A 26,449-nucleotide genomic window follows, 5' to 3' on the forward strand; every position below is an offset into this window, starting at 1 on the left:
TGGCAGTTTTTTTTTTTTTTTTTACATTTGTGCCCCATTGAGGAGATCTGTCTGATCTAATTTATTTGACCTGTAGACACAACAGGAAGTGAAAAGAAATGTATTTAAAGTGAAGGGATTCCCCTTTTAGGCAGGGCTGACTATTTTGTGCCCTAGGCAAGACAAACACCATCCCCCACCCGGCCCAGCCTAGGGCATGGATGACTACAACAGGGTCAGAGTAGACTCACCGGCCAGCAGAATTTCTCCTACGTCTGGAGACCTGATGGTTCCCACCTCCTCTGCCTCCCCAGCTGTCCTCGTGTCCAAGGCTTCCCCCTCCCTAGTGTCCCCTTCCCACTGTCCTGCTCCCCTCCCCAGCTGTGCCCACCTCCCCCTTATCAGCTGTCCTCGTGCCTGCCTCCTCCCCCTCCCCTGTATCACCTTCCCACTGTCCTCCTCGCCTCCTCCACCTCCCCAGCTGTGTCCGCCTCCCCAGCTGTGCCCACCCCCACCTCCCCAGCTGTCCCCATGCCCTCCTCCTACCCCTCCCCTGTATCCCCTTCCCACTGTCCTCCTCGCTTCCTCCGCCTCCCTAGCTGTGCACACCTCCCCAGAGGGGAGGGTATAATCCAAAAGTGCAAAATGTGAAAATACGAACAAGTGAAAGATCAATCCATATAAAGTGCAATTAGTCTTTTGCAATATAAATCACATTCAATATCCAAAAAGTGCAGCATGCAGCAAATTGATTGATAAGGTCCACCACCATGCAAGAAACGCTCAGCAAACACCTCTTACCAAATGTGCTGGACCATAAATTATAATGGTCAAGAAGGAATGTAATGGGGACCAGGAAGCCAACATCAACATGGTCAAGGATGGCACTCAACATCGGGAACATACAGTGGTGTGAAAAAGTGTTTGCCCCCTTCCTCATTTCCTGTTCCTTTGCATGTTTGTCACACTTAAGTGTTTCGGAACATCAAACCAATTTAAACAATAGTCAAGGACAACACAAGTAAACACAAAATGCAATTTGTAAATGAAGGTGTTTATTATTAAAGGTGAAAAAAAATCCAAACCATCATGGCCCTGTGTGAAAAAGTGATTGCCCCCCTTGTTAAAACATACTATAACTGTGGTTGTCCACACCTGAGTTCAATTTCTCTAGCCACACCCAGGCCTGATTATTGCCACACCTGTTCACAATCAAGGCATCACTTAAATAGGAGCTGCTTGACACAGTAAGGTCCACCAGAAGATCCTTAAAAGCTACACATCATGCCGAGACCCAAAGAAATTCAGGAACAATTGAGAAAGAAAGTAATTGAGATCTATCAGTCTGGAAAGGGTTATAAAGCCATTTCCAAAGCTTTGGGAATCCAGCGAACCACAGTGAGAGCCATTATCCACAAATGGCGAAGACATGGAACAGTGGTGAACCTTCCCAGGAGTGGCCGGCCGCCCAAAATTACCCCAAGAGCGCAGCGACGACTCATCCAAGAGGTCATAAAAGACCCCACAACAACGTCCAAGGAACTGCAGGCCTCACTTGCCTCAGTTAAGGTCAGCGTTCATGCCTCCACCATCAGGAAAAGACTGGGCAAAAATGGCCTGCATGGCAGAGTTCCAAGGAGAAAACCACTGCTGAGCAAAAAGAACATCAAAGCTCGTCTCAATTTCTCTACAACACATCTTGATGATCCCCAAGACTTTTGGGACAACATTCTGTGGACCGATGAGACAAAAGTGGAACTCTTTGGAAGGTGTGTGTCCAAGTATATCTGGCGTAGAAGGAACACTGCATTTCATAAAAAGAACATTATACCAACAGTAAAATATGGTGGTGGTAGTGTGATAGTCTGGGGCTGTTTTGCTGCTTCAGGACCTGGAAGACTTGCCGTGATAAAAGGAACTATGAATTCTGCTGTCTACCAAGAGATCCTGAAGGAGAATGTCCGACCATCTGTTCGTGTACTCAAGCTGAAACGAACTTGGGTTCTGCAGCAGGACAATGATCCTAAACACACCAGCAAGTCCACCACCGAATGGCTGAAGAAAAGCAAAATGAAGACTTTGGAGTGGCCTAGCCAAAGTCCTTACCTGAATCCTATTGAGATGTTGTGGTATGACCTTAAAAAGGCCGTTCATGCTCGACAACCCTCTAATGTAACTGAATTAGGACAATTCTGCAAAGATGAGTGGGCCAAAATTCCTCCAGGACGCTGTAAAAGCCTCATTGCACGTTATCGCAAACGCTTGGTTGCAGTTGTTGCTGCTAAGGGTGGCCCAACCAGTTATTAGGTTTAGGGGGCAATCACTTTTTCACACAGGGCCATGATGGTTTGGATTTTTTTTCACCTTTAATAATAAACACCTTCATTTACAAATTGCATTTTGTGTTTACTTGTGTTGTCCTTGACTATTGTTTAAATTGGTTTGATGTTCCGAAACACTTAAGTGTGACAAACATGCAAAGGAACAGGAAATGAGGAAGGGGGCAAACACTTTTTCACACCACTGTATGCCCTTGTACACACGATCGGAGATTCCGACAACCAAATCCGTCAGAGTAATTCCAATGGATTAATTCCGGAAGAGGTCCGGAAGTGATGTTGCATACACACGGTCGGACAAAGTTGTCGGAAAATCCGATTGTACATAACGTGACGACGTTATTTCGTTACGATGGGACTACGTTCAGGCTAGTAGCCAATAGCTTTGGTCTAGGAATTTGATCTGAGCATGCGTGGGAATTTGTCCGTCGGAGTAGGCTACACATGATCGGAGTATGTCCAATCGGAGCATTTTGTCAGAAAATTTTACCGGCAAGTTGGAAAAGTTGGTCCGTTGGATATTCCAACGGAAACAGTCCGATGGAGACCACACACAGTCGGAATATCCGACAAAACGGTCCGATAGGACACATTCCATTGGAATCTCCGACCGTGTGTACAAGGGCTATGAATGTCAGGAAGATGGAAGTTTACAATTTATTTAAAAGTTATAAAAAGTACCTTTAGGCAACTTGTATGATGACAAAATGAAAAATCCAGCATGCTGCACTTTTTGGATATTGAGTCATGTAAGGCTAGCTTACAACTCCATTTACCTTCTCCTCATTACCTATGAGCTATGAACTATTCCCATGTCCCTGCATCGTTGCCAACTCGTATAGTTGAGTTTCTTCAGCCGTCCAGCTAGTGATCGAGAGGCATATACGGGGAATGAAGTGGTTGCATTTTGGTAGAATGGCCAGTGTATCTTGACCATCACAATGTTGGAATTCATGTTTGCAACATTTGATTTGCAAAGGTTTCTGCCTTATAAGATGCAGAGATTACTACATCTCAAAACGGGCCATATACCTTAGATCACATACCCAACTCAAGGTTCCTGTTCCTCTCTTTACTTTATTTTCATGGTACCTTTAGATGCAGAAAACTATTTTCAGAGAGGTACCACAACACTTCTGGCCTGCCTCTTCCCACCCTACATATCCTTCTATTGGCCACCAAATGCAGCGAGAGCCTTGGTGGCTAATAGGAAAACACAGAGGGTGGAAGGAAGTGGGCCAAGTACAATCAGGTAAGCATAGTGGCTATTTGTGACATGACTTTGGGGTTCCCTCGCTCACCGTGAAGACCATCTGGAGATGACAGCAGGAAGCTGTGTGTGTCTGCTTTAAGAATCAGGAGCTGTTTTTAGAGGTAAGTATCTCGCACAAGTTCCCACTGCACTTAATGCAGCGAAAATAAACACTGTATGTAATAAAGAGTTATTAGGTACTGTATGTAATAGAGGGGTATTAGGCACTGCGTGTAATGAAAAGGTATTAGGCACTGTATGTAATGGAGAGGTAGTAGGCCCTGCATGTAATGGAGAGGTATTAGGCACTGTATGTAATGGAGAGGTATTAGGCCCTGCATGTAATGGAGAGGTATTAGGTACTGTATGTAATGGAGAGGTATTAGGCACTGTATGTAATGGAGAGGTATTAGGCCCTGCATGTAATGGAGAGGTATTATTCACTGTATGTAATGGAGAGGTATTAGGCATTGCGTGTAATGGAGAGGTATTAGGCCCTGCATGTAATAGAGAGGTATTAGGCACTGTATGGAATGGAGAGGTATTAGGCATTGTATGTAATGGCAAGGTATTAGGCATTGGGTGTAATGGAGAGGTATTAGGCATCAATTGTAATACAGAAGTAGAAGGCACTGTATGTAATAGAGAGGCATGAAGTAGTGTATATAATAAATGTATTTGTAACATAAAGGCATATAGAACTGTGTGTAATGCGGAGATTTGTCACTGTATTTGTACAACAGAGGTATGAAAAAATGGTCAGATCTGATCTGGCTAATGCCTAAAATATCTAATGTCTATGGGCACCTATAAAGTGGTTATGTACTCTTTTAAAAAAATATATTCTTAGAAGTGGATAACACAAAATGGTTTCAGCAATAAAAGCAACTATTTAGTGTCCCTGTGTTACCGGGCCCAACTTTCCCTAACTTCATGGATAAGCCCTGCCAACTGCCATTCCTTTGTCAAATGAAATGATCTCAGAGGTCAGTAAGAGCGATCTCATTGGACAGGGAGATGGCAGTTGGTGGAGCTTAGCCATGCAGTCATGGAAAATCTGAACCAGTAACAAAGTGAAACTAAATCAGAGAGGGGCACAGAGGAAGCTGTTCTGGCTAAAAAAGGAAAAAAACTCAAGACCTTCCTCTTCTAGAAGCTGGACAACAAAGCTCCGCACAGCGCCTTGATTCAGTTCGCTTTGTGCGCTATACAAATCATTCATTCATTCATTCAACAGCAGTCATGTAGTATCTTCTGTTAGGCAGGACTTCAGTACGGGTTCAGTTTAAAATATTTCTGGACTGTAAATTGCATATTTTAAATGGTTTGATGACAGTGATCTTTACTGAAGTGATCCCTGTAAAGGTAGGGAATCTCTGGGGGTTTTGATGTGTGGCTCTTTAAGACTTTAAACACTTTGGATGTGTACCTAAAGATTTTTTTTTTTGTTTCAAACCCACAATCAAAGACAGGCCTAGGCCAAGGGGTGCTTCTGCAAGAGGATGGGGGGTAAGCGCATAGGACAACCTTCGGCAACGTATGCTTCTTTAGTCTATTGCAGCTCATGTAGTGTTGCACATTTTTACTTTTTTTGTCTAGAGTGCCAAGGGGTCTTGTTCTTGTACCGAACAAAAGTATACCCCTTTGTATGTAAAAATGTAATAAATCTGTAATAATTAGTCACACGCCACCCAGAGGTAGGAAATAGTCTTTGGTAACTTTTTTAGCAGTTTCTGAAAGTCACTTGTAACATGCAAGCATTCATTATAGCATAGATGTCTCTGTTTTTTTAGTTTAAAGGCAATTTGTAAAGACAGATATGTGTACTGCTATTCTTGACTCCTTTTAAAAATGACAGTCCCTGCAAAGTCGCACTAATCTTCAGCTTCACTGCGTCACTGGCTGACCTGGAGCAAGAATGTAGATGGTGTAGTAAAAACTGTGAATTTGTACATTTTTTTCTGGGTTAGTAGATTACTGGCTTGTGAAGCTGAAGGATCAACATGACACCCAGGGAACTAACACTTTAAAATGCGAGTTAGGGATACCAGCAAATATATTTCCCCAGTTGAAGGCGTTCAAAGAATAACTTGAGTACCATTGCCATCTAGTGGCAGAAATCGAAAATGCACACCTACTAGGTACTATTCCATTGCTTGTGCAAGAAGCTCTATATTTAAAACTATGTTTTGGTTTATTATACTGGGAAGAATAGTGTATAATGCCACCCATGATATTATCACTTAGTGCCAATTCAAAGCCAAAGAGCTATTACTAAACATGTCAACTGCAGTCCTCCTGCTGCCTCTTACATACCGAAAACGTGATATTTTTAAAGTACTTTTTTTTTTGACAGCACTATTTAAAGAAATGCAAAAGAAATATTGTGCTCTGTATGATGATTACAGAAAACTCAGATTAATGTAAAAGAAGTGAACTTTTATTAGGCAATTCGCCCAATATTCACCCAAAATGCATTGATCAACATTTATTGTATGTATCAAGCCAAGTTAGGGGACACTTACCTTACATTTTCCAATGAAAATTACTTTCTCTGATTTTCAATGGAAAAAAAAAAAAATCTTAAGCCCCCCCGTTCACACCGGTGCGACTTGTCATGCAATTTGACAGATCCATATTGCATGACAAGTCACACCCCATTGCCAGCAATGGAACCGTTCATATTGCCACGACTCATGGCACGGCAATTATGAAAAAGGTTCATGGACTACTTTTTTTATTAAATTGTTGCAAATATGACAGTTCACTAAGACAAAATGTGATTCTGCGCTACTTTTTACCCATTTCATTGCGACTTGCATAGACTTCTGTTAAATGAAGTTGCAAGACACAATGAAATCTATAGTTCAAATCGCACTGATGTGTGGCTTTGAATCCGTGCAAAAGTAGCGCAATTTCAAAGCCGTACTGTTTGAACCTGAGCTTACTGCCCATTCAGGTAGTATAAAGCTGTTTTTGGCTAAAATTCATAAATCCCTACTTTCGATATAAGAATAATAATATATATACAGTAGTTTTTTTTTTTTAATGTGACATACAGTATCTCACAAAAGTGAGTACACCCTTTTTGTAAATATCACTACCCATATTTGGAATAAGACATTTTCAAATTAAAAAGACTATTTACATTTTGCGAACTTGCATCTTAGAGGGCCTGTTCACCTATCTCTGGACTGTTGCAGTGCATTATGTTGCACGTGAATGCATCAGGGTACCCTATTCATTATGAATGACCTGCTAACACATGGCAACAGCCCAAAAACTAAACAAGGCTAAGCTTTTTGCATCATATTGTGCCGCAGAGTGCATTGCCTTCTACTGTAATAGTGCAACACAGCAATGCTACACCATGCTTGTGTTATTGTGCATTGTGGCCATGTGCAGCAAAGTGTGCATTTTACATCATGCTACCAAACACGTAAATGTGTTTTTTTATATTATTTATTGAAGTAATTTGTTGCTGTATGCTGAGTAGGTGGGTCTGACTTTGCTACTTTCAAATGTACCATCAAAGGGAATACGTAATGGATTTTTTTTTCATAGTTTTTTTGTTTATGTAGCACCCTAGAGTTTAGGCAGGGATGATCCTCAGAAATTTACTTGCCAGTGGTCAGTAGGGGTGCAACGGATCATCACCGATCCGTGATCCGAGCAGGTCACCCCGTTCGGATCGGCACGCGCCGCGATCTGCGGAGCACTCCGCGGCTTCGGCCTAGCATGTCATGATGACATCGGTTCCTCTCACCCCTCTGTGTACAGATCTGTACAGTGGAGGGGAGAGATCGGATGGCAACAGCGCTGTGGGCTGCATCTGTAGTGTAGTGACAGCCATCCCTCCATACTCTGCCAATACCCAGCCAATACTCTGCAATACCCGGCTAATACTCTGCCATACCCTGCCAATACTCTGCCATACCCTGCCAATACTCTGCAATACCCTGCCAATACTATGCCATACCCTGCCAATACTCTGCCATACCCTGCCAATACTCTGCAATACCGTGCCATACCGTGACAATACTCTGCAATACCCTGCCAATACTCTGCAATACCATGCCAATACTTTGCCAGTACTGTGCCATACCTTGCCAATACTCTGCCATACCCTGCCAATACCAAGCCAATACTCTGCAATACCCAGCCAATACTCTGCAATACACAGCCAATACTCTGCCATACCCAGCCATACCCGGTAATACCCAGCCATACTCGGCGATACCCAGCCGTACCCAGCCATTATTACAGTGGGGGAGATGACGTGGATATTACAGTGGGGACTATATGGTGGTGGAATTTTCACAGGTTTTTGCAAATTCAATTATTATTTGCTGATCCGAAAAATGATCCGATCGGTGTCTCTGATCCGAGGAACGATCCGATCCGTGAGTTTTTTGATCCGTTGCACCCCTAGTGGTCAGAGGTAGAGGGGAAGCTGTCGCCACAAAGGGACCATCCGCCTTATTACCAGGGACCACAGTGAGTAGCTGAAACAAGTACTGGAGTCACATTATGAACGAATGGGCACAGTGGAGAATCGTGGAAACGTCAGACAGTGATCAAGTCAGGGACCCAGCCATCAGAGGTGACGCTTGCAGAGCAGCCTTGTGTGTCAAGTCAGGGACCGAGCAGGCCAGCGGGGTGAAGTTTAAGAAGTATCGGGAGTGCCAAGCTAGGGACCCAGCAGAGAAGTGGGGGTGACATTCGAGGAGGATACCACCGTATAGATTGGAGGAGCTCAAGGGATTCGGGGGCAGTGAATCAGAGGGTCTAGTGAGAGACCCGGAGCTCAGTGGGCTGAAGAACTACAAGGAGAAGTTGTGGTGAAAGTAAAGGAACTGTTACGTTGGGTGTTAGGAACTGTTAAAGACTGTTGCCATAAGAGACAGTATCCCTGCACATGCAGATGTGGCTTCTTGCTGGAGGCCTTTCCCTGCATGGCTGTCCTCTTTTTGAAGTCTGCTACTCAAGGGTGTCCTGGCCCTAACCCTCTTTCCTCCGCTTTCGAACGGTAGCTGGTCTCATTCAGAATTCAGTGTGCCCGTCAGTGTGGGCTGCTTATGAGAAGATTTGGAGTGAATGGCATGTGCTGGTAAGTGAGCTGGGCGGTTGCTTCGGGGATGAGGATCGCTTGTGTACACTGCTGTACTTTATCGGTAGGAACGTGGAGGATGGGGTTTCGATCTCCATGTTGAATCGAATGATGGCCAGCTTAGCCTTTTTGTTTAAATTATTCAGCTTATCGGATGTTACTATGGATTTTTTGGTTAGGAGGGCTCTGCGGGGCTATAGGTCGGTTAGGGACATCACGGATACGCGCTCCTCAGTCTCCTTCGAGATGCTGGGGTCTATCTTGGTGCGCCTGGAAGAAATTTGTTGCTCACCTTATGAGGTTGTGCTCTTTAGGGCGTTGAGAGTGAGTGAGCTGGTTTGTCAGTCCAAGCATGGGGTGTCGGGGGTTAGAGTTCGCTGATGTGGTTTTGCAGGGCGACGGGGTTTCTTTGCTCATTCGAAAATCTAAAAACGACCAAGGGGGAAAAGGGTCCTGTGTGAAGTTGCGAGAGGTCCCCAACTCTCCTGCGTGTTCGGTAAGGGCGGTACAGGAGTGGCTGGTGGCTAGGCCGGCAGAGTCCGGGCCTTTCTTTAAGCATGAGGATGGTTCCACATTGTCCAAGTTCCAATTTGGGTCAGTTTTTAAGAAATGCCTGTTGGTAGCTGGATACACGGCGCTCAATTACTCCTCACATTCATTCCGGAAAGGGGTGGCCACTGAGGCAGCCTGCTGGGGCCTGGATGACAGGGTGGTTCAGAGGATTGGTCGCTGGGAGTCTCAGTATTTACAGCTATATATATGGCATAATATGCATAATAGGCCGTCCTTAGGGGTGGAGGGTACTGATGGTTTCTGTGCTTATTTATTCTTAGTGTTTTTCTCTATTGTTCCTGTCTTCACTGGTATGTTTATTATCACTATCCTTTTTGTATTGTGGTTCACTATCCTTTTTTGTGTTGTAGTTTCCCTCTGTTATGCGTGGGGTTGCTTCAGGGGTTTCTTGTTGCTTTTTATGTTTAGTTTCTTGTTTTTCAGGTTCAGAATGCTTGGTGTGGATCCTGGGCCACTCATATGTTTTTTTTGGGGGCAAAAAGGTAGCTGTTAGGCCCTAGGGTCGGCAGTTGGGTTTTCCCAGGGGTGAAGTTAGTGTGAGATGGCTAGGGGTACCGGGCATGTTGTGGTCCAGGGTGTTAACAGAGGGACATCACTATTTCAGGTTGGATAGACCCCCTGATGTGTTACTGCTACACTTGGGGGGGTAACGACCTCTGGCTCCTCTGCTCACGTGAGCTGGTAAGAGATATCAAGTTTGATTTTCTTCGCTTCAGATACTTTTTCCCTGACACTATCGTGATTTGGCTGGACATAGTTGCCAGGACCTCCTGGTATCTGGCCAGATCAGTGGACAGGGTCAACAAGGCCAGAATAAAAGTTAACAAGGAGGCGGCAAAGTTTTTTGTCCGAAATGGTGGGCTGGGATTTCCCAATTTGGAGTTGGAGAGAGACTCTTGGCTGTTTTTGAGAGGGGCCGGGGTCCACTTAAACGCTGTAGGCATTGACCTTTGGTGTTTAAGTCTGCAGAAAAGTATCCAGCGAGCTCTCTGGGTGTGGAGGGGCCGCCCAGGCATAAGGTCTCACGTTGGGTGTCTGTGGCAGAGGTCGCAGGATTTTTGAAGGCGAGGATGGTTTCGTTTTTTGGAGAACGATGGGTTGGGCCCGTCTTCGGTATGGGTGTACCTGCCCGAATAAGTGACGGAAGTATATGGGATTGGTTAGCTGGCTGTATCGGCTGGAGAATTGATAAACAATTGTGCCCAAGCTGGTGTAGTTACGGCTGGGGGCCCGTGGAGATGCAATTTGGTGGCAGATACAGCTGGTTGGTCATTCAAGTGTGCCTTCAAATTTCCTAAGACCTAGTAGAAGAGCCTGTAGTTACATCAGGATGTTATGTTTTTGTTTAATTGAGAGTGTAATGTTAATATAATATAGAGATTATATTGCTATTGATGGTCGTTTTAATAAAAGGGCTGCTATGGCCATTTAAACCCAAAGAAAGATGTTTGGTCTTTGTTATTAGAGTTGATTAAGGTGGTCGGAAGTAGAAGGAAGGGGATTTGGGTAAGTGGCATGGCAGCTGTAACATGGGCAATACCCCAGTCATGGATATATGAGCAATTCCAGGCTAAGGACTATGTATTCAACCCCACGTTGTTTGCCTTTGAAGCTGCACTCCAGGAAAACAGCTAAGTACACATTTGGAAAGCAGATATCAGACCTGTCATCTGCCGGTCGGTCGTAGGATGTGCAGAACCCTTCCAGAGAGCACAGCCAGCCTTGTGACCTGACTTTTCTTTGCTGCAGCTTAGCAAAAATAAATAAAAGCTTGGTCACCTCCCTTTCTTCCAGTCTGTGATTGGACAGCGAAGAAGCAGCAACAGTTCACCCCCTATTCACACTGCTTTGCCCTCCTGTCAGCACCTAATTGGCCTCTAGTAATGTCCCTCCATGTTCCAGACTGAGCTCTGCTGTACAAGAATTACACAAGGCTGATCATTTGGTCAAATTCAGGTATTACCAGTAGCTGCATATTAAAAAAAGTTCATTATTTGAAACCACTCGACCTCAAGATTTACCCCCCCCCCCCCCCCATGACAAGGCCATTTTGTGCGATACAGCACTGCGTTACTTTGACTGACAATTTCGCGGTCATGCAACGCTGTACCCAAATAAAATGTATGTCCTTTTCCCCCCCACAAATAGAGCTTTCTTTTGGTGGTATTTGATCACCTCTGTGGGTTTTAATTTTTTGCGCTATAAACAAAAAAGAGCATCAATTTTAGTTAGTTGACGGTTTTTATATTTATATTTTAGTTGGCTTTGAAGTGGTTTTAAAGGCTTGCTATAGGCTACTCGGCAGAGGGGAAGAGCCAGGAGCACGAAGGGGAGACCCGAGAAGAGGAAGATCAGGGCTGCTCTGTTGAAATTTATTGCACAGAGCAGATAAGTATAACATGTTTGTTATATTTAAAAAAATTAGGGCCCAACCACACTGCCCATGTGCTAAACACGGCATTTTACAATGCAGGCAGCTGTCCATTTTGGGCTACGGTGGGGTACAGAAGGAGGCGGTGTAATGCATTTTTTAATACATCACACAGTTCCCTTTTTTTTTGTTCGCTTTATTTAACCCTTCATTTATGTCACTGCACAGAAGTGAGGTGCGCTGCACCTCTGGCTGCATTAGTGCCTTGAAAAAGTATTCATACCCCTTGAACTTTTCTACATTTTGTCATGTTACACCCAAAAACATAAATGTATTTTATGTGATAGACCAACACAAAGTGGCACATAATTGTCAAGTGGAAGGAAAATGATAAACGGTTTGAATTTTTTTTACAAATAAATATGTGAAAATTGTAGCGTGCATTTGTATTTAGACCCCTTTACTCTGATACCCCTAACTAAAATGTAGTGGAAACTATTGCCTCCAGAAGCCACCTAATTAGTAAATAGAGTCCACCTGTGTGTAATTTAATCTCAGTATAAATACAGCTGTTCTGTGAAGCCCTCATAGGTGTGTTAGAGAACCTTAGTGAACAAATAGCATCATCAATACCAAGGAACACACCAGACAGGTCAGGGATAAAGTCGATCTGTGTTTCTCTGTACTGAGAACACACCATTGGTCTCCTCTCCTCTGACAGGACCGTGGTTCTGTGTGTTTACATACACAGATCCACAGTCCTGCTGTGTTACTGGGCAATCGCGGATGCCATGCAGACATCGTGGCTGCCAGGCACGTGCATAGAGTCCCCAGTGACACGGCAAGCGCGCACCCCCTGGTGGGCCGGGAAGGAGAGGGTGTCATATGACGCCCTCCCGCAATGAGAGCTGCGCCGCCTGCCCATCAATTGACAGCCGGCGGTCGGCAAGCAATCAGACAAGCAGTCAAGAGGCTCATGGTAACTCTGGGGGAGCTGTAGAGATCCGCTGCTCAGGTGGGAGAATCTGTCCACAGCACAACTATTAGTGGTGCAATCCACAAATCTAGACTTTATGGAAGAGTGGCAAGAAGAAAGCCATTGTTGAAAGAAAGCCATAAGAAGTCCCGTTTGCAGTTTGTGAGAAGTCATGTGGAAGAAGGTGCTCTGGTCAGATGAGACCAAATTTGAACTTTGTGGCCTAAAAGCAAAAGACTATGTGTGGTGGAAAACTAACACTCTCCCTGAACACACCATCTCCACTGTGAAACATGGTGGTGGCAGCATCATGTTGTGGGGATACTTTTCTTCAGCAGGGACAGGGAAGCTGGTCAAGGTTGATGGGAAGATGGATGGAGCCAAATACAGAGCAATCTTAGAAGAAAACCTGTAATGTCCCGTACACACGATCGGAATTTTGGTTGGAAAAAGCTCTGATGGTTTTCCCAACGGAATTCCGACAGGATTTTGCTCAAGCTGTCTTGCATACACACGGTCACACCAAATTCCAACCGTCAAGAACGCGGCGACATACAACACGTACGATGGGACTAGAAAAAGGAAGTTCAATAGCCAGTAGTATAAACCAGAGTTTTTGCACGTCGGAATTGCATACACACGTTTGGAATTTCTGATGAAAAGCTCTCATCAGTCTTTTGCTGGCCGTAAGTCTGATCATGTGTACGCGGCATTAGAGTCTGCAAAAAACATGAGACTGGGGTGGAGGTTCACCTTCCAGTAGGACAGCAACCCTAAACATACAGCCAGAGCTACAATATAATCATTTAGATCAAAGCATATTCATGTGTTAGAATGGCCCAGTCAAAGTCCAGACCTAAATCCAATTGAGAATCTGTGGCAAGACTTGAAAATTGCTGTTCCCAGACGATCTCCATCCAATCTGACAGAGCTTGAGCTATTTTGCAAAGAAGAATGGGCAAAAATCTCACTCTGTAGATATGCAAAGCTGGTAGAGACATCCCCAAAAAGATTTGCAGCTGTAATTGCAATGAAAGGGGGTTCTACAAAGTATTGACTCAGGGGGGCTGAATATAAATGTATACCACACTTTTCATATATTTATTTGTAAGCAAATTTAAAAACCATTTATAATTTTTCTTCCTCTTCACAATTATGTGTTGGTTTATCACATAAAATCCCAATAAGATACATTTATGGTTTTGGTCGTAACATGACAAAATGTGAAAAATTTCAAGGGGTATGAATACTTTTTCACTGTAGACAACAATAGTTCTCTATGTGCCCTAGTGGTGACTGGCATTTTTCCAGTACAGTAAAACCGCCAGTCACTGTACTAGTGTGAACAAGCCCTAAGGTTAGATTCACATTAGATTTCAGTGTGGGAAACCCACGATCTGTGCGCTTTGTCCCGCACCACGTTCAGAACATACTGTAGTTGCAATCTGCATCGGGTGTCATTGTTAAAGCATAGTTGCCAACGTTGTAAAAAAAAAATTCAGGACACTTTTTTGGCAGTAGGCGGAGTCGTGGTATAATTAGGTGGCGGGGCATGCGTTTATAGGTGTGACATAGGACAAGGTAGCGCGTTGCTGCAAAATATGGGCGTGGTTTACGTAAATAGTGGGTGTGGCTTACATGGGGCGTGGCTCAAAGGGGTGTGGTTAGAGTCTGAGATGAATGCAGGATGGAGAGGGAAAGGGGGGGAGAGGGAAAGGAGAGGAAGTAGAGGGAAAGGAGGGACAGCAGCCCCCCGATCCTACACCACAATAGCAATATGTGTTTTCCAGAGTTTGACAATCAGCAGATAAAGATACTCCAAATACCTGGTGTTGGCGCTTCAATCATCTCGGCGCCATGATTGTTATGGTGTCAGGATGATTGAAGCGCATTATTTCTATTATTACATTGTAATATGAAATGAAATCATTCAACTCACCATAATGCAGAATCAGTGGGAGCCATGAGCGCGTCACTAGCCACGTTGCCTGCCACCAGATGCCATCAGGTGTCCCAAGCGGAGTCTGTCCTTACATCAGGTGCCCCATCAGAGGTACCTTCCTCACATCTGTGTCCATCAGCGGAGCCCCTCCTTACATCTGGTGCCCCTCTGACATCCACAGACCGGCCCCCCCACATCCACAGACCACCCCCCCCACATCCTGCACAGACCTGCCCCCACATACTCCACAGACCGGCCCCCACATCTCCAGACTGGCCCCGACATACCACTGGCCCCCCACATCCACAGACTGGCCCCCCACATCCACAGACTGGCCCCCCACATCCACAGACTGGCCCCCGACAACCACAGACTGGCCCCCAACATCCACAGACTGGCCCCCGACATCCACAGACTGGCCCCCCACATCCACAGACTGGCCCCCGACAACCACAGACTGGCCCCCGACATCCACAGACTGGCCCCCGACATCCACAGACTGGCCCCTGACATACCACTGGCCCCCGATATCCACAGACTGGCCCCCACAGACTGACCCCCGACATACCACTGGCCCCTGACATCCACAGACTGGCCCCCACATCCACAGACTGGCCCCCGACATACCACTGGCCCCCGACATCCACAGACTGGCCCCGACATCCACAGACTGGCCCCGACATCCACAGACTGGCCCCCGACATCCACAGACTGGCCCCCGACATACCACTGGCCCCCACATCCACAGACTGGCCCCCGACATCCACAGACTGGCCCCCGACATACCACTGGCCCCCGACATCCACAGACTGGCCCCCGTCATCCACAGACTGGCCCCGACATTCACAGACTGGCCCCCACATTCACAGACTGGCCCCCACATTCACAGACTGGCCCCCACATTCACAGACTGCCCCCCTACATTCACAGACTGGCCCCCACATTCACAGACTGGCCCCCACATTCACAGACTGGCTCCGACATCCATAGACTGGCCCCCACATCCACAGACTGGCCCCCGACATACCACTGGCCCCCGATATCCACAGACTGGCCCCCGAAATACCACTGACCCCCGACATCCACAGACTGGCCCCCGACATCCACAGACTGGCCCCTGACATCCACAGACTGGCCCCCGACATCCACAGACTGGCCCCCGACATCCACAGACTGGCCCCCGACATCCACAGACTGGCCCCGACATCCACAGACTGGCCCCGACATCCACAGACTGGCCTCCAGATTCACAGACTGGCCCCCGACATTATCATACCACTGGCCCCCGACATCCGACTGGCCCCCGCCCCGACATCCACAGTGACAGACTGGCCCCCGACATGCCGCCTTTGCCGCGCGGAGACATTTAACTGTGGCGCTGCCCACTGCACTTTACACACACACACACTGGCAGCGGGGGTGGGCAGCGCCACAGGTACTCTATTGAAGACCAACTTCTGGTCTGCTTAAAAATGGCGGCTGGCTGAGACATTGTCTCCGCCGGCCACATACCTCTAGCGGCCGGCGGCAAAAAAACGGGAAATTCAATTTCCTGGGACAAACCGAATTTCCTGGGAAAAAATTAATTCGGGACAAATGTCCTAATCCCGGGAATGTCCCGGGAAATTCGGGACAGTTGGCAACTATGTTAAAGTGTTACTAAACCCACAACAGTAAAATTATTCTGTATATGCAGTAAAGCATGCTTGTTATACGCACTGTGGAACCTAAGGGGTTAATCCTCTGCATTGTGTAAAAAGGCTGTTTTATTCTAACTTCTCTGATTCCCCCTCACCTCCTCCGGTGCACCATTCTAAAATGAGCCATCACTTTGAAGGCATCCTCATCTGATGGATAATAATATGGGGTAAGTAGTTTGGAGCATATTATATACAAATACGATGATAATATAATGCTGTGCTAGTAAAAAATATTCCGGTAGACATAAATGTACCAGCAGTATAAGATCATCATGTGATCCAGTTTACACCGCCTGCCCCTGGATAAGTGTCTCCTCCTTATGACGCCCCGTGGGTGGAAGCGTGCATGGAAGCAGTTTATATTTACTAAAACTATTGCATTTCCATGTTCTGTATGTTGTGGGAAACCAGATATAGTGAATGCAGGGTCCTGGGTTTAGTGGGTTTAGTAATGCTTTAAGTTAACGACACTCCAAACGCAGGTCACAAATGCAATCCATTTGCCTGCACTAGATCGCATGGTATAAATGTACCATGTGATCTGGTTGCAGTGCATTTCCTAAAGTAGTGCATGTTCTTTTTTGGTGCGTTTTGAGCCCATTCAAAGCGAATGGACTCAAATCGTACCGCACTGAGGCTCGATTGACATCTATGCATGTTGCTTTTGAGCGTTTCTGCAGTGCTTTTTTGCGGTGCTTGGCGCGTTTCTTGACACGCGTCTTTACCGCGATTTTGCCGCAGTTTGCTTCTTGCTTTTTTTTTTTTTACACTGTATATAGCTGGCTGCTAAGGAGGTGCTGGGAAGCCGGCCGCCGCATCCTTAACAACTGATGAGTCATCAGTTGTCAGCGGGCTACCCGCTGGATGTAAAAAAAAAAATTGTCGGCTAAAAAAAAAGTAAAAACGGCGTGGGGTCCCCCCCCAGGTCCATATCAGGCCCTTGGGTCTAATATGGATTTGAAGGGGACCCTCATGCCAAAATTAAAAAAATACAAATAAATGGTGTGTGGTTCCCCCCAAAATTCATACCAGACCCTTATACGAGCATGCAGCCTGGCAGGTCAGGAAAGGGAGGGGACGAGCGAGCCACCCCCCCCCCCCCGAACCAGGTCACATGCCCTCAACATGGGGGGATGGGTGCTTTGGGGCAGGGAGGGCTCTGCGCCCCCCACCCCAAAGCACCTTGCCCCCATGTAGATGGAGACAAGGGCCTCTTCCAGACAACCCTTGCCTGGTGGTTGTCAGGGTCTGCGGTCCTGCCCCCTCCCCCCCCCCCCCATATGAATGAGTATTTACCTCTACCCATTCACCTGGAAAAAAGAAGTGTAGCGTTAAAAATTACAGTAGACAGTTTTTGACAAGTATTTTATTAGGCAGCTCCGGGGGTCTCTTCCGACTTCTCTCTTCTCTGCACTCTCCGGTTCTTCTCCCACTGTCCGGTGCCTTCTGCCGGTTTCTTCTGCTCTTTTGCCTGCTCTTTTGCTAGCTCTTGCCCAGTCTTCTTTGTCATCTTCTTCCCTCTTCTTCCTTCAATGTTGACTCAACACTCTCTCCTGCTGTAATGCCGTGTGTGTGGTGCGCAACGATTTATATAGGCATGAGGGGCGGGGTCACCAGATGACATCACCCAGTGACCCCGCCCCTCATGATGTCACAGCCCGGGGCATGATGGGTCTGTGACGTCACAAGGGGCGTGGCCTCCGGATTACGTAATCCAATTGCCACACCCTCATCGTTATTTAAGAAATGCAAGACATCAGAGCTGACAGATCAGCGGGATGCAGCATCGGAGGAGGGTCGCCGGCGAGATCGGCGGAACAGGAAGAAGAAGAGCAGAAGAAGACAGAAGAACGAGAAGACTGGAGGATAAAGATGCGGGAGAAGATGGAGGAAGACCAGCGGAGAAGAAGATTTTTAATAAAAGACTCGTCAAAAACTGTCGACTGTAATTTTTAACACTACAATACTTTTTTCCCAGGTGAATGGGTAGGGATACAATGTACCCCATACTCATTCACATGGTGGGGGGGCGAGATCTGGGGGCCCCCTTGTTAAAAGGGGCTTCCAGATTCCAATAAACCCCTCGCCTGCAGACCCCGACAACCATCGGGCAAGGGTTGTCGGGAAGAGGCCCTTGTCCCCATAAACATGGGGGCAAGGTGCGTTGGGGTGGGGGACGTAGAGCCCCCCCGCCCCAAAACACCCATCCCCCATGTTGCGGGCATGCGGCCTGGTATGGTTCAGGGGGGGGGGGTCGCTCGCTCATCCCCCTCCCTTTCCTGACCTGCTGGGCTGCATGCTCGGATAAAGGTCTGATATGGATTTTGGGGGGACCCCCACGCCATTTTTTTTTAAAGATTTTGATGTGGGGGTCCATATTCATACTAGACCCAAGGGCCTGATATGGACCTGGGGGGGGGGGGGGGCACCACACAGTTTTTTTTCACAATTTCTTTTTTTTAGCAGGCACTTTTTTTTTACATTCAGCGGGAAGCCAGCTGACAGCTGATGACTCATCAGTTGTTAAGGACGCGGCGGCCGGCTTCCCGGCCCCCTCCTTAGCAACCAGTTATATACAGTGTACATAAAAGAAATAAAAAAACGCACAACGCAAATTGCGGCAAAATCGCTGTAAAAACGTGGTACTTGTGTTTTGAATGCGGGTCCATTGAATTCTATTAAATGCAAAACGCTGCATTTTGTGGGAAAAAAGTCCCCTGACCTTTTCTAAAAATGCAGAGGCACAAAAATGCATTGATGTGAACATGTTCCATAGGAACCCATGTTAAAAAAATTCCCTGCATTTCTGCAAAATGCATCAAAATCGCATTAGTGTGAATCGAGCCTAAGGCCTGGTTCACACCTATGCATTTTTTTAGTGCATTATCAGCTTTGCAGAAACATACAACAGTCCATTTAACATGGTTTCCTATGGATGTAGATCACATCTGTGCCTTTTATGGAAAGGGTCTGGGAATTTTTTCTGTTTTTTGGTTCCATAGACTTTAAGGCTGGATTCACACCTATGCATTTTTAGTGCTTTTTGCATTTTGCAGATTTGCACTACAACCCATTTAACATGGTTTCCTATGGAACACGTTCTGTAGTGCAAATCTGCAAAATGAAAAAAAGCACTAAAAATGCATAGGTGTGAATCCAGCCTAATGGATCAAAAATGTGTATTGAAAAATGCAAAATGCATCTGGAATATGCAAACTGCAACCAGCATAGGTGTGGACCAAGCCTGAATCGCATGTGAATCGAACATAAATGCACTGCCTGTTCCTGTCCGATTCACAGTGTGACCCGAGCCTAAAATAAATCAGTACTGAGAGAAAAACATAGGCTAACAAAAAGGGATTACCGCTCCAGCCTCTCAGACACACCACCAACGTTTAACCCTAATAAGACACTCAGGTGCTGGCTCTGCCCGGTGTATAAAATACAAAGAAGTTCCTGGATGGCCGCACATCAGAGAAATGGCATCTTTATTGGTCAATAAAATCCAAATGTAGTCACATATCAAATATGGTGGAACAGGATAAAAAAACTAGCGTGTTTCACGCCTTGTTCTGGCGCTTATTCACAGCTGTGAATAAGCGCCAGAAAAAGACGTGAAAAACTTTAAATTTTTTATCCTGTTTTTCCATATTTGATATGTGACTGCATTTGGATTTTATTGACCAATAAAGATGCCATTTCTCTGATGTGCGGCCATCCAGGAACTTCTTTTTATTTTCAGAAAAACATAGGCTGCTAGTCTCATGGCCATCAAGCTGGGTTCACATATATGTGAATTGGATGCAGGTTTCTCCGCATTCAATTCGCATGATGTGCAAGGAGCCGGTTCACACAGGTCCAGGGCGGCTGTGGTCCAGATTGCAGGAGGGTCCTGTGCGTCTTTGGGTCCAGTTCAGGTGTGAATATAGACGAAAATTCGGACCTGAATCGCACCTGAACCGGTGAACAGGGACACACCAGACCCTATGCTGGGTACAATGCCCGGAGATACAGTGCCTTGCGAAAGTATTCGGCCCCCTTGAACTTTTCAACCTTTTGCCACATTTCAGGCTTCAAACATAAAGATATAAAATTTTTATTTTTTTGTGAAGAATCACCAACAAGTGGGGCACAATTGTGAAGTGGAACGAAATCTATTGGATTTTTGAAACTTTTTTAACTAATAAAAAAATGAAAAGTGGGGCGTGCAAAATTATTCGGCCCCCTTGCGTTAATACTTTGTAGAGCCACCTTTTACTGCGATTACAGCTGCAAGTCGCTTGGGGTATGTTTCTATCAGTTTTGCACATCGAGAGACTGAAATTCTTGCCCATTCTTCCTTGCAAAACAGCTCGAGCTCAGTGAGGTTGGATGGAGAGCGTTTGTGAACAGCAGTTTTCAGCTCTTTCCACAGATTCTCGATTGGATTCAGGTCTGGACTTTGACTTGGCCATTCTAACACCTGGATACGTTTATTTGTGAACCATTCCTTTGTAGATTTTGCTGTATGTTTGGGATCATTGTCTTGTTGGAAGATAAATCTCCGTCCCAGTTTCAGGTCTTTTGCAGACTCCAACAGGTTTTCATCCAGAATGGTCCTGTATTTGGCTGCATCCATCTTCCCCTCAATTTTAACCATCTTCCCTGTCCCTGCTGAAGAAAAGCAGGCCCAAACCATGATGCTGCCACCACCATGTTTGACAGTGGGGATGGTGTGTTGAGGGTGATGAGCTGTGTTGCTTTTACGCCGTTTTGCATGGTGGGCAAAAAGTTCGATTTTGGTTTCATCTGACCAGAGCACCTTCTTCCACATGTTTGGTGTGTCTCCCAGGTGGCTTGTGGCAAACTTTAGACGAGTCTTTTTATGGATATCTTTGAGAAATGGCTTTCTTCTTGTCACTCTTCCATAAAGGTCAGATTTGTGCAGTGTACGACTGATTGTTGTCCTATGGACAGACTCTCCCACCTCAGCTGTAGTTCTCTGCAGTTCATCCAGAGTGATCATGGGCCTCTTGGCTGCATCTCTGATCAGTCTTCTCATTGTCTGAGCTGAAAGTTTAGAGGGACGGCCAGGTCTTGGTAGATTTGCAGTGGTCTGATACTCCTTCCATTTCAAAATGATCGCTTGCACAGTGCTCCTTGGGATGTTTAAAGCTTGGGAAATCTTTTTGTATCCAAATCCGGCTTTAAACTTCTCCACAACAGTATTACGGACCTGCCTGGTGTGTTCCTTGGTCTTCATGATGCTCTCTGCGCTTTCAACAGAACCCTAAGGCTCGGTTCACACAGGGGCGACTTGTCCAGGCGACTTAGCCGCCTGACAAGTCGCGCTCCGAGCGACTCAAGTCGCTCCGACTTAGAAAAAAGGTTCCTGTACTACTTTTGGGGCGACTTCAGGCGACTTGCATTGACTTCTATACAGAAGTCATTTTGCAAGTCGCCGCTGAAGTCGTTTGCAGGTCGCGTCTGTGAGTTGCGCTGCAAGTCGTGCCACCCCTGTGTGAACCGAGCCTGAGACTATCACAGAGCAGGTGCATTTATACAGAGACTTGATTACACACAGGTGGATTCTATTTATCACCATCAGTCATTTAGGACAACATTGGATCATTCAGAGATCCTCGCTGAACTTCTGGAGTGAGTTTGCTGCACTGAAAGTAAAGGGGCCGAATAATTTTGCACGCACCACTTTTCAGTTTTTTATTTGCTAAAAAAGTTTAAAATATCCAATAGATATCGTTCCACTTCACAATTGTGTCCCACTTTTTGGTGATTCTTCACAAAAAAATCAAAATTTTATATCTTTATGTTTGAAGCCTGAAATGTGGCAAAAGGTTGAAAAGTTCAAGGGGGCCGAATACTTTTGCAAGGCACTGTATGTGAAGCCGGTCTCAGTATTTTCTTTTATGGCTAACATTGAAGAAGCAAGAGCAAATGAGGAAAAAACTCCAAGCTTGACGTTGAAACAGCATGACAGCCAGGCAAATAGCATTTTCAGAAGGAAAGGCCAGAAACTGCCGATTACTTCTGTCTCCTGTAAACCCGTCGTATTCCTGTGTTCAAAAGCAGCAATAAACGCAGCCTGTGCCATAGACGGTTAACGCCAGCACACAGCTGGTGAGCGCATAATGTATCGCTGCTGCAGCAGCCAAGTTGAGAAACAAGGCCGCTAAGCCACGCTGCCTGCGGTTCTAGGTGGAATGTACAGTGCCTGTAAGCAATTTGCCGGCTACTGCTTGTCATCCAATGAATTGCAAATAAATAAGTCAGCGTGTTGAGACTGGGAAGAAATGGTCAGTGATTGGGCTGTATTGATGGCGAGCTGCAGGGCTGACAGCTCTCCCCGTATGAATTTCCTATATGAAGACTGATTGCCATGTAGACCCGCAGCAACACAATGCCATTTCCCACCTCCACAATGCTCCAATATTGTTCTAGCTGTGGACCAACATTGCTTCCGTCCCCAATGCTGGCAGTAAGGGCTGTCAACATTGCAGTGCAGCGTTGTGTCTGCACAGCCTGGTAGCAGTGCTCAGCATCCATAAGGACACTATGCTCTTTGTAAACACGTCTGTGGCATGACAAGATTCATCTCATGTGGAGGACAGACTGTGTCTAGATTCAGGGACAAGCTGTTGGCTGATTGTATAGCTGAGTGGACAGCTGAGGGTTCTGGCTGTGGGTAGCTAAGGCAATAGAGGCATGGACCGAATCCCTGAGGGAAAGGTGAGCCACGTCCGAGTCCGATGCTGATGGCATTCTGCTCTCCTCTTCATGCAGTGCTGTGGACTGGGACATCGTCGGCGAGTACGCGTTTCCTATGTAAGTTTAACGGTGACTTATTGGCTGTCATTCGTCATCAATCCGTTCCTCATCCCTCAGCTAAGACCTATGCATTAAAAATCGCATTAGCGGCATGTCAGATCAATGCAAGATGAAGTTAGGGATTTGCTTGTGTATGTATATCATGTTATATATTATACGTAGGAATGTATGCACGCATAAACGCACGCACACGCATAAACACACCTATAGGAATGTGTACAAATCGAATTAGCGATGTAGAAGTATGTATAAATGTACACACTTAGATATGTATTAATATCACCTGTGTTGTAATATTTGTGTTTGTTTATATTGCACCAACATATTCAACAGCGCAGTACAAAGTGAAGACGTACAAGGGGCTAGATCAGCAATAAACCCAACAATATTAGTATACTAATATATTGGGAAACATGCTTACAATAGATAGATAGATGCATAGTATCTAGATATAAATATCTAGATATATCTAGATATAGATATATATCTATATATATACAGTAGATATATATATATATATATATATATATATATATATATATATATATATATATATATATATATATATATATCTATTACAGTAGATATATATCAATATACAGATAGATATATAAATCTATATACAGTAGATATATAGACACACACATGCATACACATGTAAACAGACACACACGTAGACAGAAGCACACACATACACATGTTCCCTGTAAGCATATTGTCCTATGTAAGAGATGTATTGGATACACAGTTCATTGTATGTTATGGCATTTGATATGTACTCCCAGCAGAGATGTGATAATTAGGGCATATTCCTGCATAGCGGACTGCAAAAGACAGGCTAACCTGTTGGCTTAACTGAATGCAAACAGCAAGGAAGAGGAATGTCAGTGTCATTTCTGCAGACTGCATCCTCAGTGGACGCTGCAGATGGAAGCGTTTCCTAGCAACAGCACCGTCATCTGCTTGTTTTCCTTTACATGGACCTGCTGTGCATACCGGAGTAATCCACAGACACTTGTTGAGAGGGATCTGTAAAGAAAACGGCTCGTCTCAGAGAGGGTCCTCGCGGTCAGAGCTCATGTTTATGCATTTGGATGATGACAGAGATAATGAAAGTTTGATCGATGGTGAATGGCGCAATAACCTTCACTTATAATACGTGCAGGAGCTTAACTGTTCTGTAAGGAAGTTAACAGAAGTGTACTATAAACATAACTATCGTTAAAGGTCATGTTGATAGGATGTAGTGTTCAATGTCTATATAGGAATGAATTATGTTTAGAGCTGCTGATTACCACACCAATGAGGTATCAGATCTGGTGCCAGGCGAGCCAATTTCAAGTCACCCTGTGTGATCAAGTGGCCACTTGCTTCAGTGCTGAACCTTCTACTTTTCCTCCTAGGTCGTATCCCATAAATGGGCCTCTAGGCCTTTAGAAAGTGATGGCTCAACCCATCCCAAGCCATGGTGGTCTACTCACATCATCTTGCAACACCAAAGACTCTTTCTAACACATCATTACAGGCTTGTCAGGATCTCTAGATATCGCTGGTCGATATTGGTGTGCCAGCGAAACATTGTGACTACGATAAGAAGGTAAATGGATATGGGGATTACCATTGAACATAGACCACCACACTGGAAACAAAGGATTGTGACCACTAATGAGCACAGAAACTAGGAATCTCCAGATTTGACGAGCCACCACTAGTGGACAAGACAGGGAGTGACCAAAAATGCGAGAGTGACCATGATCATTATAGTAAAGTATGTTAATACAGACGTGGATTACTACAGTCAGAGAGTGACCACCACCATAATCACCACTAGACTCAGGGAGTGACCCACACCATGATCGCCACTAGATCCAGAATGTGACCACTAGGGATGAGCTTCGTGTTCGAGTCGAACGTACGTTCGACTCGAACATTGGCTGTTCGTGCGTTCGGCGAATTCTGAACGTTTTGGCCGTTCGCGTCAAAATTCGAGTGACGCGCGCGCGGACCACAATGCACTGCGTTGGCGCAGTGCATTGCTGCCCGATGATTGGCCAAGCATGCACTGTGACCCCGCATGCTTGGCCAATCGCAGCGCCGGCAGCGAGGAGAGCCATGATTGGCCACAGGCAGGATGCCTGTGGCCAATCATAGCTCAGGCTGTGTAGTGCACGCCCCACACTATATAAGGCCGCCTTTAAGGCGGCCTCCTGTAGTGTGTTACTTTGCATCTGAAGCAGTGGGTGTTCTGTGTACCTTCAACACAGTACACACCAATCGTTTTTGGCTGATTTCCTATCTTGCTGCTGTGTAGTGGTTGTTGTCTGTGCCCTGACTGCAGTATACACCACTATATTCACCTCACCTATATAGCTAGTGATCTAGCTTTAACCACTTAACAACTGCCCATTGCCGATTAACGGCTTCAGGGCGGTTGTTTAACTCAGAGAGGCCGTTAATTAACGGCCTCCCAGAATTCTGCTCTTGCGTGCCCCGAGGTGTGCGCACTCGAGAGCATCCGTGACCGCCGGGTCCACAGGACCCGGCGCATCACGGTAAACGGCCGCTCATAGCGGCCGTTTACCACGTGATTGCTCCGTCAAATGACGGAGTGATCACTTGGAAACAAACCGGCGTCATGTTATGACGCCTGTTCCTCCCTCCCCTTTCTGTACCGATCGGTACAGCGGAGGGGAAAGAGATCGGTGTCAGCAGCGATGTGGGCTGCATCTGCAGTGCCCACATCGCTGCTCACCGAATTTAACCCCTCAATTCCCTGCCAATACTCTGCAATACCAGTGCATACTCTGCAGTACCCTGCCATTACTCTGCAGTACCCCGCCATTACTCTGCAGTTCCCCCCATTACTCTGCAGTAACCCCCATTACTCTGCAGTACCCCTCAATACTCTGCAGTACCCGCCATTACTCTGCAGTACCCCCAATACTCTGCAGTACCCTGCTATTACTCTGTAGTACCCCGCCAATACCCCGCCAATACTCTGTAATACCCTGCCATAAATTGCCATACCCAGCCATACTCAGAGATACCCAGCCATACTCGGTGATACCCTGAAATACCCAGCCATAGACGCCCCCCACCCCTCACCGCCCTCCGGTGCTTCTACCAACTCGCCAGTACCATCAAAGCCAGAATCTTTTTTTTATTTTTTATTTCAGGCTTCCCAGCCTAGAGGTGAGATGTGGGGTCATATTGACCCCCCAGATTTCACTGTAAAGAGGACCTGTCACCCCATATTCCTATTACAAGGGATGTTTACATTTCTTGTAATAGGAATAAAAGTGATCAAAAATATATTTTGGGGGAAAAAAATGTCAAACTAAAATAAATAAAGTAAAATGAACAATAAAAAATAAAATAAAAA

The 26,449-nt window shown here is 45.8% G+C and overlaps 1 protein-coding gene across 5 annotated transcripts in view; it reads left to right on the forward strand.

Moving 5' to 3' along the window:
* The window catches only part of CACNB2 (calcium voltage-gated channel auxiliary subunit beta 2), a 456,068-nt gene that overhangs the window by 135,645 nt on the left and 293,974 nt on the right, over positions 1-26,449 (forward strand). Inside the window, exon 1 of one of the 5 annotated variants that reach the window (XM_077490920.1) lies at positions 22,720-23,064. The exons of the other annotated variants lie outside the window; for them this stretch is intronic. Within the exon in view, the coding sequence (XP_077347046.1) occupies positions 23,017-23,064 (48 nt within the window). The 5' untranslated portion in view covers positions 22,720-23,016. Of the gene's footprint in view, positions 1-22,719; positions 23,065-26,449 lie in introns of those variants that run through there. 5 annotated transcript variants of the gene reach the window in all.

The sequence above is a fragment of the Lithobates pipiens genome, unplaced genomic scaffold (genome assembly GCF_037356315.1).
Source record: "Lithobates pipiens isolate NorthernLeopardFrog02 unplaced genomic scaffold, aLitPip1_a1.2 Scaffold_19, whole genome shotgun sequence".
NCBI classification, from domain to species: domain Eukaryota; kingdom Metazoa; phylum Chordata; class Amphibia; order Anura; family Ranidae; genus Lithobates; species Lithobates pipiens.